The sequence below is a fragment of the Coregonus lavaretus genome (genome assembly GCF_964263955.1).
Source record: "Coregonus lavaretus genome assembly, chromosome: 16".
Taxonomy (NCBI): Eukaryota; Metazoa; Chordata; class Actinopteri; order Salmoniformes; family Salmonidae; genus Coregonus; species Coregonus lavaretus.
This window is the reverse complement of record NC_140003.1, coordinates 309,894-323,486: the sequence shown is the minus strand read 5'-3', so window position 1 is coordinate 323,486 and position 13,593 is coordinate 309,894. Positions and strand designations below refer to the sequence as shown.

The 13,593-nt window shown below is 41.9% G+C and overlaps 1 protein-coding gene across 1 annotated transcript in view; it reads left to right on the top strand.

The window, feature by feature from the left end:
- Window positions 1-903: 903 nt before the first annotated feature.
- slain1a (SLAIN motif family, member 1a) overlaps window positions 904-13,593 on the top strand; it is a gene marked incomplete at both ends in the record, with an annotated part of 58,889 nt that continues 46,199 nt past the window's right edge. The window contains one exon of the mRNA XM_084179051.1: window positions 904-1,355. Within this exon, the coding sequence (XP_084035177.1) occupies window positions 904-1,355 (452 nt within the window). The remainder of the gene's footprint in view (window positions 1,356-13,593) is intronic.

Genomic DNA, 13,593 nt, shown 5'->3' with positions numbered 1-13,593 from the left:
CCTGGGTGGCGAGTTAATACAATTCCAAGTCTGGAAGATTAAAACCACCCTCAGAATTAGGAAATGTTAAAATCTTCCTTTTTATTCTATGAGTTTTATTTGCCCATATAAAGTCTATGACCAAGTATACTTTTTTAAAGAATGTTTTCGGTGGGGTAATTGTTCTATCGCGCGTGCAATGATGTGCAATGATTCGAGAGGGAAAAAAACATTGTTCATTGTTAGAAGTCATTTCTTTGACGTTGTAATATCGCAAACGGACGTGGCAGTTTCACCATTACTGATTCCAGCTTTAAAGTATATATTTTTTTAGAGAGTACTAATGTTACTGTCCCCACTACAACAAATAAATAGTTAAATAAATGTAATTTTGTCCTTGATATATTTTATTAAAATACTGTAGAATTCCATTCATTCCACCGCTCCTTCTGAGGAGTACCAATATGGCGGCCGGTGGCTTCAAAGACTCTTATTGGCCCTCTGAAATCAGCAATCCAGGCATTATTGGTGCTTTCAAGGCAACTGGGAACTCGGAAAAAAAACGAGGTCAAATCGTGACGTCAGTGATCTTCAGTTCGTAAAGTCTGAGCAATAGGAGTCTAGGATGATGCCCAAATTCGGATGACCGTTCAAAACGATTTTCCCAGTCAGAGCTCGTGTTTTTCCCGAGTTCCCAGTTATCTTGAACACACTGAATTCGGAGGTCAGAGATTTCGAAGTTCCCAGTCATCTTGAACGCGGCATAAATTCATCATTGGTCTGGATCTGCACGCAGCATCACTACGAGGCACGTCTCAATTGTCTACTACAAAGAACGACCCGACCGATCATCACACACTGAACAGGACTTGTTACCGACCGTTGTGTGTGTTTATTTTTCTTTCTAAATGCGTATTTTAACCAATGGAAGCGGAAGTGTTGAACCCCCAAATGATGGCGGACGTCAATGGCAACAATAAAATTCAAAACGCGGAGCTCGAAGTGATAAAGCTTCAGGAGCTGGTCCGAAAATTGGAGAAACAAAACGAACAGCTCAGGACAAGAGCTAATTCAGTAAACAACTGCAATAATGGGCCACATATATTTCCAACCTCGTCGGCCTGTCTGCACGGGAGTACAGCGTGTTCTGCCTCTAGTCCGGTTTTCTCTGCGAATTATTCAAATCCAGCACTATCGCATCCATGTGCTCTTGGACCATACACCTCGTCCGAGGAACCGTTCTCCAATTTTCAACAAAGCTCGGTATTTGATGCTGATGTGGAGGATGTCGATAACGGACCTGCCACGGTTCTGGACGAGGTCGATATTCTAGACCTGGATACCATACTCCCGGTTGGAGAGTCTGATCATAGCTGGTATTGATGCTGTTCTATTTTATTGACCCCATTCCTACCATGTCTGTGCCATTTTTATGCATATTTGATTTAACTAGTATTCTGCCAGCAGCACAAATTATGAAGTCAGGTTAGTATGGTAATGAGGAAATCTTTTAAATAAAAGCCCGCATTTCAAAACATTGCAACTCATTCAAAAGATATATAATTTTAATCAGTCGCCACTTTTATTGTGCCAACAAGTAAAGGCAATAAGTAGAGATATTTTTATTTTTTTGACCAATAATAAAAAATACTATGTTGACACTGGTATGTTGAGAATATTGTGCTGTAGAGAACTTTTCTACCTGTCTCAGCTAAAGTGGGATGGGAAATACTCAGTAGGGTCTCTACTAACCAAACATGGTTAGTTTTTGATGGGGACTGTGTCACACAGACTGCTGCTGGCTTTTCACTCTGTCCCCTCCATAGCCCCCAATGCAATATACTGTAGTAGACTGTACATGGGAACAAGCAATTCGCTACTCCCGCAATAACGTTTGCTAAATATGTGTATGTGTCCAATAAAATTAGATTTGATATTGGCATGTAGAGAGAACTTTTTGTACCTGTCTCAGCTAAAGTGTGATGGAAATAACTCAGTAGGGTATCTAATAACCAAATATATGTCGCTTTGGAGGGGGACTGTGTTGTACATGTCCAGCAACACTTTGTTCACCACTCCATAACTGAGACAGGTACACAACTTTTCTCTCTATGGGCCAATATGTATCCCATGTTAAGTGTATTACATTGGGGGCTATGGAGGGGGTGGAGAACGAAGTGCTGCTGGATATGTATGACTCAGCCCCCACCCCCCCTCACCTATTCAGAGGGTGAATGGGCAAGACAAAAACATTTAAGTGCCTTTGAGCGGGCTATGGTAGTATGTCAAGAACTGCAACGCTGTTGGGTTTTTCACGCTCAACAGTTTCCTGTGTATATCAAGAATGGTCCACCAACAAAAGGACATCCAGCCAACTTGACACAACTGTGGGAAGCATTGGAGTCAACATGGGTCACATCCCTGTGGAACGCTTTCGTCAACCTTGTAGAGTCCATGCCCCGATGAATTGAGGCTGTTCTGTTGGGGGGGGGGGGGGGGGGGGGCTGCTAATGTTTGGTATACTCAATGTATTTCGTTAGTAGAGACCTACTGAGTATTTTCCATCCCACTTTAGCTGAGACAGGTAGAAAAGTTATCTCTGTACAAGCCAACATGTATCCCATGTACAGTCTTTTCAGTGTATTGCATTGGGGGCTATGGAAGGGGTGGAGTGAAAAGCCAGCAGCAGGCCGTGCGACACAGTCCCCCTCCAAAACTAACCATATTTGGATAGTAGTGACGCGACTGAGAATTTCCCACCCCAGTTTATATGAGACGGGTAGTAAAGTTATACAGTGTATTGCATTGCAGTGAATGGAGTGGTTTATATTTTTGGAGTTAAAATTACACTAAATGGAGTAAATATCAAACTCTCAAGAATGTTGCTTAAATTGAACTCCCTTTTGAATTAAAGGGACATTTAAAAAATGTTCTACTTCATATTCATCATCTCCAGCACCACCCCAACAGCAACATATGTGAAAATGGCGCATTTCTATGTTTTGTAGTAAAAAGATAGAGGAAGATAAGTGTTTCCAATGACATCATCAACCAATTAGTAGACAATTGGTAGGCAATGCCTACTCATAATTGGTTAAAATCACTACTAATTGTCTACTAATTGGTTGATGTCATAATAATGCCTAATTATGTGCCATGTGCGTTTTTTTAATGTCTGATTTCGAGACTTGATACCTCCCAAATTAAATGTTTACCTGTTACTGAGGTTTATATCTTGTAAAACGACAGTGGGGATTTGTTCATTTGAATTTAATTTTATTATTTAAAAGTGCAATATGAATTGCCTCATTCAAGTCACAAGTGTGTCCCGAAGTTGATGGGTTTATTGAACCCCCCGCGACTGTCTGGAAGTCACCCTCGGAGTTTCGTCAGCAACATGTGACAACGGAGGGCCCTCTGAGCGAGTTTGGTAGGGACGAGGGGTTGTTTGTGATTCACTGTCTGTCTCTGGTTACTCTTAATGGAGTTAAAAGTACTCCGTTCCAATGAACTCCAGTTATCAACACTAACTCCAGGGAGCATATCACTCTCTTGAGGGTTAAGATAACTCCCAGTAGAGTCAATTGAATCTAAAAAATGTGATTTCAACTATCCTTGATTTACCGTGTAGTTGGCTACCCAGGCTTTGTGTATCCTTTTAGCTCCAGGCTGAACTATAGCGAGGCAGGCTATCTGCTGACTGAAGCTGCTTATATACACTGACATGCTGTGTGCGGCGTCTCTCAAATGGCACCCTATTCCCATTGTATATGTCAATTTGGGACACAGCCACTGACATGCTGACTGGTTAACCCATTTCTAGCGCTATGCATCTGCTGAGGTGGAAAATGTAGCACACTTTCACGCAGCTCAAAGTTTATCGTATCCCACACTCGCCTCGGCTGTATTGATATTCCTTCAGTCCATTGAACAGATCCCACCAGTTCGAGTCTTTTATGATCGTGACCCAGTTCTGTCTAGTTATGTCAAAGAACTAGCAAGAACTGTCATCCCCTTTTTGTATTCTTCTTCTCTCCCACTCTGCCCTACATTGGAAATATATATACAGTGGGGAGAACAAGTATTTGATACACTGCCGATTTTGTAGGTTTTCCTACTTACAAAGCATGTAGAGGTCTGTAATTTTTATCATAGGTACACTTCAACTGTGACAGACGGAATCTAAAACAAAAATCCAGAAAATCACATTGTATGATTTTTAAGTAATTAATTTGCATTTTATTGCATGACATAAGTATTTGATCACCTACCAACCAGTAAGAATTCTGGCTCTCACAGACCTGTTAGTTTTTCTTTAAGAAGCCCTCCTGTTCTCCACTCATTACCTGTATTAACTGCACCTGTTTGAACTCCTTACCTGTATAAAAGACACCTGTCCACACACTCAATCAAACAGACTCCAACCTCTCCACAATGGCCAAGACCAGAGAGCTGTGTAAGGACATCAGGGATAAAATTGTAGACCTGCACAAGGCTGGGATGGGCTACAGGACAATAGGCAAGCAGCTTGGTGAGAAGGCAACAACTGTTGGTGCAATTATTAGAAAATGGAAGAAGTTCAAGATGATGGTCAATCAGCCTCGGTCTGGGGCTCCATGCAAGATCTCACCTCGTGGGGCATCAATAATCATGAGGAAGGTGAGGGATCAGCCCAGAACTACACGGCAGGACCTGGTCAATGACCTGAAGAGAGCTGGGACCACAGTCTCAAAGAAAACCATTAGTAACACACTACGCCGTCATGGATTAAAATCCTGCAGCGCACGCAAGGTCCCCCTGCTCAAGCCAGCGCATGTCCAGGCCCGTCTGAAGTTTGCCAATGACCATCTGGATGATCCAGAGGAGGAATGGGAGAAGGTCATGTGGTCTGATGAGACAATAATATAGCTTTTTGGTCTAAACTCCACTCGCCGTGTTTGGAGGAAGAAGAAGGATGAGTACAACCCCAAGAACACCATCCCAACCGTGAAGCATGGAGGTGGAAACATCATTCTTTGGGGATGCTTTTCTGCAAAGGGGACAGGACGACTGCACCGTATTGAGGGGAGGATGTATGGGGCCATGTATCGCGAGATCTTGGCCAACAACCTCCTTCCCTCAGTAAGAGCATTGAAGATGGGTCGTGGCTGGGTCTTCCAGCATGACAACGACCCGAAACACACAGCCAGGGCAACTAAGGGGTGGCTCCGTAAGAAGCATCTCCAGGTCCTGGAGTGGCCTAGCCAGTCTCCAGACCTGAACCCAATAGAACATCTTTGGAGGGAGCTGAAAGTCCGTATTGCCCAGCGACAGCCCCGAAACCTGAAGGATCTGGAGAAGGTCTGTATGGAGGAGTGGGCCAAAATCCCTGCTGCAGTGTGTGCAAACCTGGTCAAGACCTACAGGAAACGCATGATCTCTGTAATTGCAGACAAAGGTTTCTGTACCAAATATTAAGTTCTGCTTTTCTGATGTATCAAATACTTATGTCATGCAATAAAATGCTAATTAATTACTTAAAAATCCTATGATAAAAATTACAGACCTCTACATGCTTTGTAAGTAGGAAAACCTGCAAAATCGGAAGTGTATCAAATACTTGTTCTCCCCACTGTATATATATATTTTTGGTATATATTTTTATTAAAGTTTGACAAAATGTACATCAATGTAAGTACAAATATTTTACCATATCCCAACCACCCTCCCTCCCTCCACACAACACATTCACCCAACCCCCCCAGTCCCTTTCCTACCTCTCCGCCCTATCTTAGTCCACCCACCTCGATTCCCTCCCTCCCAACCACTCACCCCAACCCAACCACCCACCCCAATCACCCCATATACCCAACCCACCCCACACCCTACCTCAGTTCGGTTCTAGAAAACAACAATTCTACAGAGATATCAGAACAAACAAACAAAAATACAGGAAAAAACTAAACAACTCAATACAGATTCAAGATACAAAAAGTGGAGCAACAAAAACAGAAATAAGTAAATAAATGATCAGTAAACCTTAGACAAACTTGCTTGGACTGGATAGCAATATATTGATGACTGTACCTATTATGTAAAGACTACCCGGAATACCTCTGGGAAACCTTAAAGCATCTCATCAGAGGGGAGCCTGTACAAGCCATTGAAGTATGAAATAAATGGTTGCCATTTTCTAACAAATGTATCATTGGAACCCCTTAGAGAATACTTAATTTTCTCAAGCTTTAGGAAGAACATTACATCGTTGAGCCATTGAGAAGTAGAGGGGGGCTGAGCAGACTTCCACTGGAGATGAATTCTACGTCGAGCAAATAAGGATGTAAAAGCAACAATATCGGCATGTTTGGGGTCCAAGGAGAACAAGTCTTCAGGAATACCAAAAACAGCTATCAAGGGACATGGCTGCAGGTTAATTTCAAGCACCTCAGATACAATTTTAAAAATAGAATCCCAGTAATTTTGTAGTTTAGAGCATTGAATGAACTAGGGTCACATGTTGAGACATGTCATCTATCACACTCATCATTCACATTTGGATATATTTAAGATAATCTGGATTTCGAAAAATGCACTCTCTGTAAAACCTTAAATTGTATGAGACCAAGACGAACACAAGATGTGGTGGAGCGTACTCTATCAATCACCTCATTACATTTACATTTTAGTAATTTAGCAGACGCTCTTATCCAGAGCGACTTACATTTAGTGAGTGCATACATGTTTTATTTTATTTTATTTTATTATTATTTTTTCATCCCACCACTCCTGTGTAAATTCAACACCAATTTCCTGTTCCCAAGCAGATTTAGTTTTGTTGGTGGAGTGTTTGTCCAATGACATAATACACAGATAGATCTGAGAAATGACTGCTTTCTGTTGAGGTAATAGAGTCAATATGCCATTCCAGGGTTGGCAAGGGGGTGGTGCAGGGAAGCCAGAACATTGGGAGGAGACACAATGCCTAATTTGAAGGTAACGGAAAAAGTGAGATGGAGGCAAAGACTATTTAGATGCCAGGATGGAAGGTCTTAATACCTTTCCTTGTCCAGTAAGAGAAAGCATTATCTATTAGGGAAGTGGGGAATAAGTTATTCTTATCAATAGGACCCATAGTAGATGCAGAGGAGAATTTAAAATGCCCTCGAAACTGGTACCAAATCTTAAGTGTGGAAAGCACTACAGGATTGCCGGTATAGCAAGAGGGGCATGCTGGGAGAGAAGAGCAGAGTAAAGCAGGAAGAGAAGCAGAAATACAAGAATGTGCCTCTAGGTGGCACTATGGGGTATCTGGAGCATGTAACCAGAATGGCAATTTCTGAAAGTTGGCTGCCCAGTAATAGTATAAAAAGTTGGGTAGTGCAAGCCCTCCACTAAACTTGCATCTCTGAAGTAAAGATCTACTGACTCCCCAGATAAATGTGGTAACAGCCTGATTGATTGACTTAAAAAAAACACTTTGGTAAAAACAATGGGATAGATTGAAATAGATAAAGGAATTTGGGTAAACTGTTCTTTTTTACAGCATTAATCCTTCCTGTAAGTGATAGTGGTAAGCTACCCCAGCTCTGAAAATCCGTTTTCATTTGCATAAGGAGGGGAGCAAAGTTTGCAGAAAAAAGAGCATGTAATGAACGAGTTACGTTCACTCCAAGGTATTTGAAACCAGAGCGGCTAAGATGAAAAGGCAAGTCTGTTTGCTAGAGCTGTAGCGCTGCTGGATTGATTGGGAAGCACTCACTTTTCTGGAGATTCAGATTGTAACCGGAGAAGGAGCCAAAGTTCTCCAGAATAGAAAGGATAGAAGGTTAACAGGTTACAGGGTTATTTACATAGAGTAACAAATCATCTGCATATAATGATAACCTATCTTCAACTCCTTCCCGTGTTACACCTTGGAAAGTGGAGGATGCCCGTAAAGCTACTGAAAGGGGGTCAATGGCGAAGGCAAATAATAAAGGGGACAGTGGGCAGCCTTGCCGTGTCCCACATTCCAGGGCAAAATAATCAGAACGGGTGTCATTGGTACAGACACTGGCCTGGGGAGATGTATACAAGAGACGGATCCATAAATTTGTCCCCAAATCCAATTTTTTTAAGAACAGCCTTCTCTGCTTCTAGGGAGATTACCACCTCAGGGGAGTTGGAGAATTGTTTAGAATAAATCATGTTAAACAGCGTATGAATATAAAAAATTAATATCTGTCCTTTATAAAGCCGGTTTGTTCCTGTGATATGAGTCCTGATAAGGCTACTTCCAGTCGCCTCGCTATCACCTTCGCCAGCACCTTTACATCCACATTAAGGAGACTTAGGGGCCTAAATGTAGAACAGGAAGTGGGGTCTTTCCCCTTCTTAAGGAGAAGCGCTATTGAAGCCTGTGTTAGGGTAGGTGGCAGCGAGCCATGTTAAAGTAACTCATTATACATAGATAAAAGTAAAGGGGCTAACTTGGTATGGAATTTCTTAAAGAACTCAGTTGGAAACCCATCAGGCCCTGGAGCTTTGCTGCTCTGCATTGACTTGATAGACTGAATAACTTCTTCAAGGCTGAGAGGAGAATCAAGGTCATCTGCAGTTTCAGCCTCAACTGTGGGAGTCTCCAGTTCACCCAAAAATAAAGTCATATTGGCAGTATCTGATGGAAATTCAGATGTATACAGGGAGGAATAGAAAGATTTGAAGGTGTCATTGATCGCCGTAGGGTCAGAAATCAAGCTATGAGAGGAATCTTTAATTTGGGGAATCAGATGGGTAGCAGTGCTGCGTTTTAATTGGTGTGCGAGCAGATGACTTGCCCTGTCGCCATGTTCATAGTAGGTACCATGTGAATGCAATAGTAACCGTTCTGCATCTGTAGTGGACATGAGATTGAATTCAGATTGTAAGTTCAAGCGTTGCTCATATAGCTCTGGAGATGGCGTCAAGGCATATTGATGGTCTAAGTCAAGGATGGCTTTAGAGAGTTCTTCTAGTTTAGCTTTCTGAGTTTTGTTTAAATGAGAAGAATAATAAATAATTTATCCTCTAAGATAGGCCTTAAGTGATTCCTATACGAGAGAATGAGAGGTTGAGCTTGTCTGATTAGAAAAAAGAAAATTATCAATAGAAGTGGAAATAACGTTACAGAAGTCTGCATCAGACAGGAGAAGAGAATTGAATCTCCAGAGAGGAGTACCAATTTGTCCTGATAGGACTATGTCGAGGGCTAGAAGTTCATGGTCAGAAATTACAATGCGTAAATATTCAGAAGAGGTGACATTTAGAAGTAACTTATGATCAATAAAGAAATAGTCAATACGAGAAAAATAATGGTGTACATGTGAAAAGAAAGAAAACTCTCTTGCCTGGGAATTCTGAAATCTCCAGGGATCTGTACACCCATTCTGAACCATAAAACCTGAGAAGGATTTGACATACAGTGGGGGAAAAAAGTATTTAGTCAGCCACCAATTGTGCAAGTTCTCCCACTTAAAAAGATGAGAGAGGCCTGTAATTTTCATCATAGGTACACGTCAACTATGACAGACAAAATGAGGGAAAAAAATCCAAATAATCACATTGTAGGATTTTTAATGAATTTATTAGCAAATTATGGTGGAAAATAAGTATTTGGTCAATAACAAAAGTTTCTCAATACTTTGTTATATACCCTTTGTTGGCAATGACACAGGTCAAACGTTTTCTGTAAGTCTTCACAAGGTTTTCACACACTGTTGCTGGTATTTTGGCCCATTCCTCCATGCAGATCTCCTCTAGAGCAGTGATGTTTTGGGGCTGTCGCTGGGCAACACAGACTTTCAACTCCCTCCAAAGATTTTCTATGGGGTTGAGATCTGGAGACTCCAGGACCTTGAAATGCTTCTTACGAAGCCACTCCTTCGTTGCCCGGGCGGTGTGTTTGGGATCATTGTCATGCTGAAAGACCCAGCCACGTTTCATCTTCAATGCCCTTGCTGATGGAAGGAGGTTTTCACTCAAAATCTCACGATACATGGCCCCATTCATTCTTTCCTTTACACGGATCAGTCGTCCTGGTCCCTTTGCAGAAAAACAGCCCCAAAGCATGATGTTTCCACCCCCATGCTTCACAGTAGGTATGGTGTTCTTTGGATGCAACTCAGCATTCTTTGTCCTCCAAACACGACGAGTTGAGTTTTTACCAAAAAGTCATCTGACCATATCACATTCTCCCAATCTTCTGGATCATCCAAATTCACTCTAGCAAACTTCAGACGGGCCTGGACATGTACTGGCTTAAGCAGGGGGACACGTCTGGCACTGCATGATTTGAGTCCCTGGCGGCGCAGTGTGTTACTGATGGTAGGCTTTGTTACTTTGGTCCCAGCTCTCTGCAGGTCATTCACTAGGTCCCCCCGTGTGTTTCTGGGATTTTTGCTCACCGTTCTTGTGATCATTTTGACCCCACGGGGTGAGATCTTGTATGGAGCCCCAGATCGAGGGAGATTATCAGTGGTCTTGTATGTCTTCCATTTCCTAATAATTGCTCCCACAGTTGATTTCTTCAAACCAAGCTGCTTACCTATTGCAGATTCAGTCTTCCCAGCCTGGTGCAGGTCTACAATTTTGTTTCTGGTGTCCTTTGACAGCTCTTTGGTCTTGGCCATAGTGGAGTTTGGAGTGTGACTGTTTGAGGTTGTGGACAGGTGTCTTTTATACTGATAACAAGTTCAAACAGGTGCCATTAATACAGGTAACGAGTGGAGGACAGAGGAGCCTCTTAAAGAAGAAGTTACAGGTCTGTGAGAGCCAGAAATCTTGCTTGTTTGTAGGTGACCAAATACTTATTTTCCACCATAATTTGCAAATAAATTCATAAAAAATCCTACAATGTGATTTTCTGGAATTTTTTCCCTAAATTTGTCTGTCATTGTTGACGTGTACCTATGATGAAAATTACAGGCCTCTCTCATCTTTTTAAGTGGGAGAACTTGCACAATTGGTGGCTGACTAAATACTTTTTTCCCCCACTGTAGCAGAAGGAGGCATAGTTCTGGGGTTGGAGCAGTCTAAAGCCAGGCTAATAACACAATTCAGATCCAAATATCCCGCCAAATATCAAAAGATGGGTGTTCAGAGAAGGGATTTTCCCCAGCAGCCCATTGGCAAATTCAACATCATCAAAATTGGGAGCATATACATTGACCAATACTACAGGTGTGTGCCAAATGGTGCCAGTTATGATTAAATATCTCCCATTACTGTCTGAAATAACAGTAGTAGTAGAGAAATGTATTATTTTATTAACCAAAATTGCAACCCCTCTGGCTTTGGAGTTAAAGTCTGAATGGAAGACCTGACTGAACCTGGAGTTTTGGAGCGTTGAGTGATCTTTAATGCGTAAATGGGTCTCTTGTAAAAATACCACATCTGCTTTTAGCTTTTTCAAATGGGAGAAGACCCTAGACCTCTTGACAGCATTATTAATTGTTTTAGTATTCCAAGACAAAAACTTTATAGGATTAGGCCTACGTATTCCAATATTACTATTATTAGCGTTGTTAGCCATCTAAAATATTGAAAGGAAAAAGGTGTGAAAAAAGCATTTGCAAAGATAACAGAGAAAATGGATGAAAAAAGCAAATTAAAATAAATTAAATAATTAAAAAAGGACCAAAAAAGGTCATTCCCCTCCCCTCCCCTCCACTCAAGCTGAGGTCAGGAAAGATGAACACCTTGTGTCCGCTGAAGTGTAGCTGGTCTCTGCCCTGCCTCTGGAGGATGCGCTCCTTGTCATGGTAGTAGTGAAAACGGACGATAAACACTCTTGGCTCGGAGTTGTCATCTCTGCCCGCTGCGGAGGGGCCAATGCGGTGGGCTCTATCCAGCTTCGGGTGTGATAGAACGATGGCCGGACCCAGCTCCTCCGCAAAGAAGTCTGACATGAACTTAACTGAGTCCCCTCCTTCCAATTTCTCTGGTATACCAGCAACCTGAAGATTGCAACAGCGAGAACGGGATTCCAGGTCATTGGTCTTGTCAATCAGCCTTTGGTTTTTGGAGCTCAGATGGGCGACCGTTTTCTCAAGGGCTACTATGCGGTCACTGTGTTCACACAGGTCATGTTCAAAGCCATTAAGTCGGCGGCCTTGTTAATCCGCAGTGGCTCGGACACCATCCAGGATGGCGGAGAAGGGGGCCAGAGCAGCATCGATGGCAGTTTTGAGCTGAGTGGCAATGGTAGCTGTAATTTCCAAGACCAGAACCGTACGGTGGTTCTGAAGATCTGTGGGGAGTGTGACCGCATGAGACTCTGTAATGGTTGGACTGGAGTCGGCGCCATTACCATTCACGTTTGCCATCGCGGTTGAAACGTTAGTTACAGTTCTTGTGCTCCTCAGGTCGTGCGACATTTGAATCAAAAAGGTAACTTACAAACTCATCAATCAAATCTGATATGTAAGTGGGTGGAATGCAAAGTACAAATTTCACAAAATTAACTAATGCGTAAGAGCCTGATCCACGAGCTTCGTCTCCATTCACATGCTAAACCGGAAGCCTTTGACCAAGATGTATGGTCTTTTACGGAAAGTGTACCATTCAGTTTACTTCTAGTGCCAGATTCATGCTGTAGGGCCAACCTGAACCATACTGTGTGTCTTGGATATTTTGATTCCACATTGTCCTATGGTTCCAGCAACTATGGTTTGTAACCAGGCCAGCACAGTACAACTTGGCTCGGCAGTGTGAAATGGGTATGAGTGTGCTACAGTAGCTTATTACACTCTTGGCAGAGTTGGTAGAAAGCGGATGTTTCTGGTTTTCTGGGATACAGTATTCCCCTGAAAAAAGTTATTTCAAACTTTAAAACCCTTGCATATTGTATTCAACATCTGTCCTTCCAGTGCTGAATACAAAAAAAATATTTTAGACCCTGTTCATGCAAAATGGATAAAAAATATGTTTCACGTTTGTTATTCAGAAACGGTGTCTCCTTTCATATAATAATATGCTAAACTAGTTGCATGGTGGATTTAGCCTAAAACATGATTTTAGACCATGTTCATGTAAAAAAGCTTAACGTTATTTCAAGCTTGAAAAATATTACATAATGTATTAAATATCAAGTCATTCCAGTGCTGAACCTAAAACATGATTTTTTTGCACTGTTCAGGGAAAACTGTTTAAAAATGTGTTTCAGATTTGTGTTAGACAAACTGTCTCCCTTCATATGCCGAACTAGTTGCATTGTGGATTTTGCCCAAAACATGATTTTAGACGATGTTAATGGAAAACAGCTTAAAAAGTTATTTCAAACTTTAAAACCCTTGCATATTGTATTCTACATCTGTCCTTCCAGAAACGTAGACTCTGCCTACGTTAGGTTAGCTTACTAAAGTTAAGACTTTATTGTCCATTAACTTACAGAGAATGAAAGAGCTGCTGATGCTTCTCCTCCACTTGGCTGGGGAGAAGAGCATGAGGAAGGGGAGGTTAGATTGAAATACTAAAAAGACAAATAAGCACGCACACACACACACACCAGGGGCAGTGCCGTTTCTTGGCAAAAGCGACATATGGGGCCACTAGGGAAGAATTGCAGGAAATGAGCTTTAAAATGGAAACATTTTCTCTCCGTCCCATGGCAAAATGTGT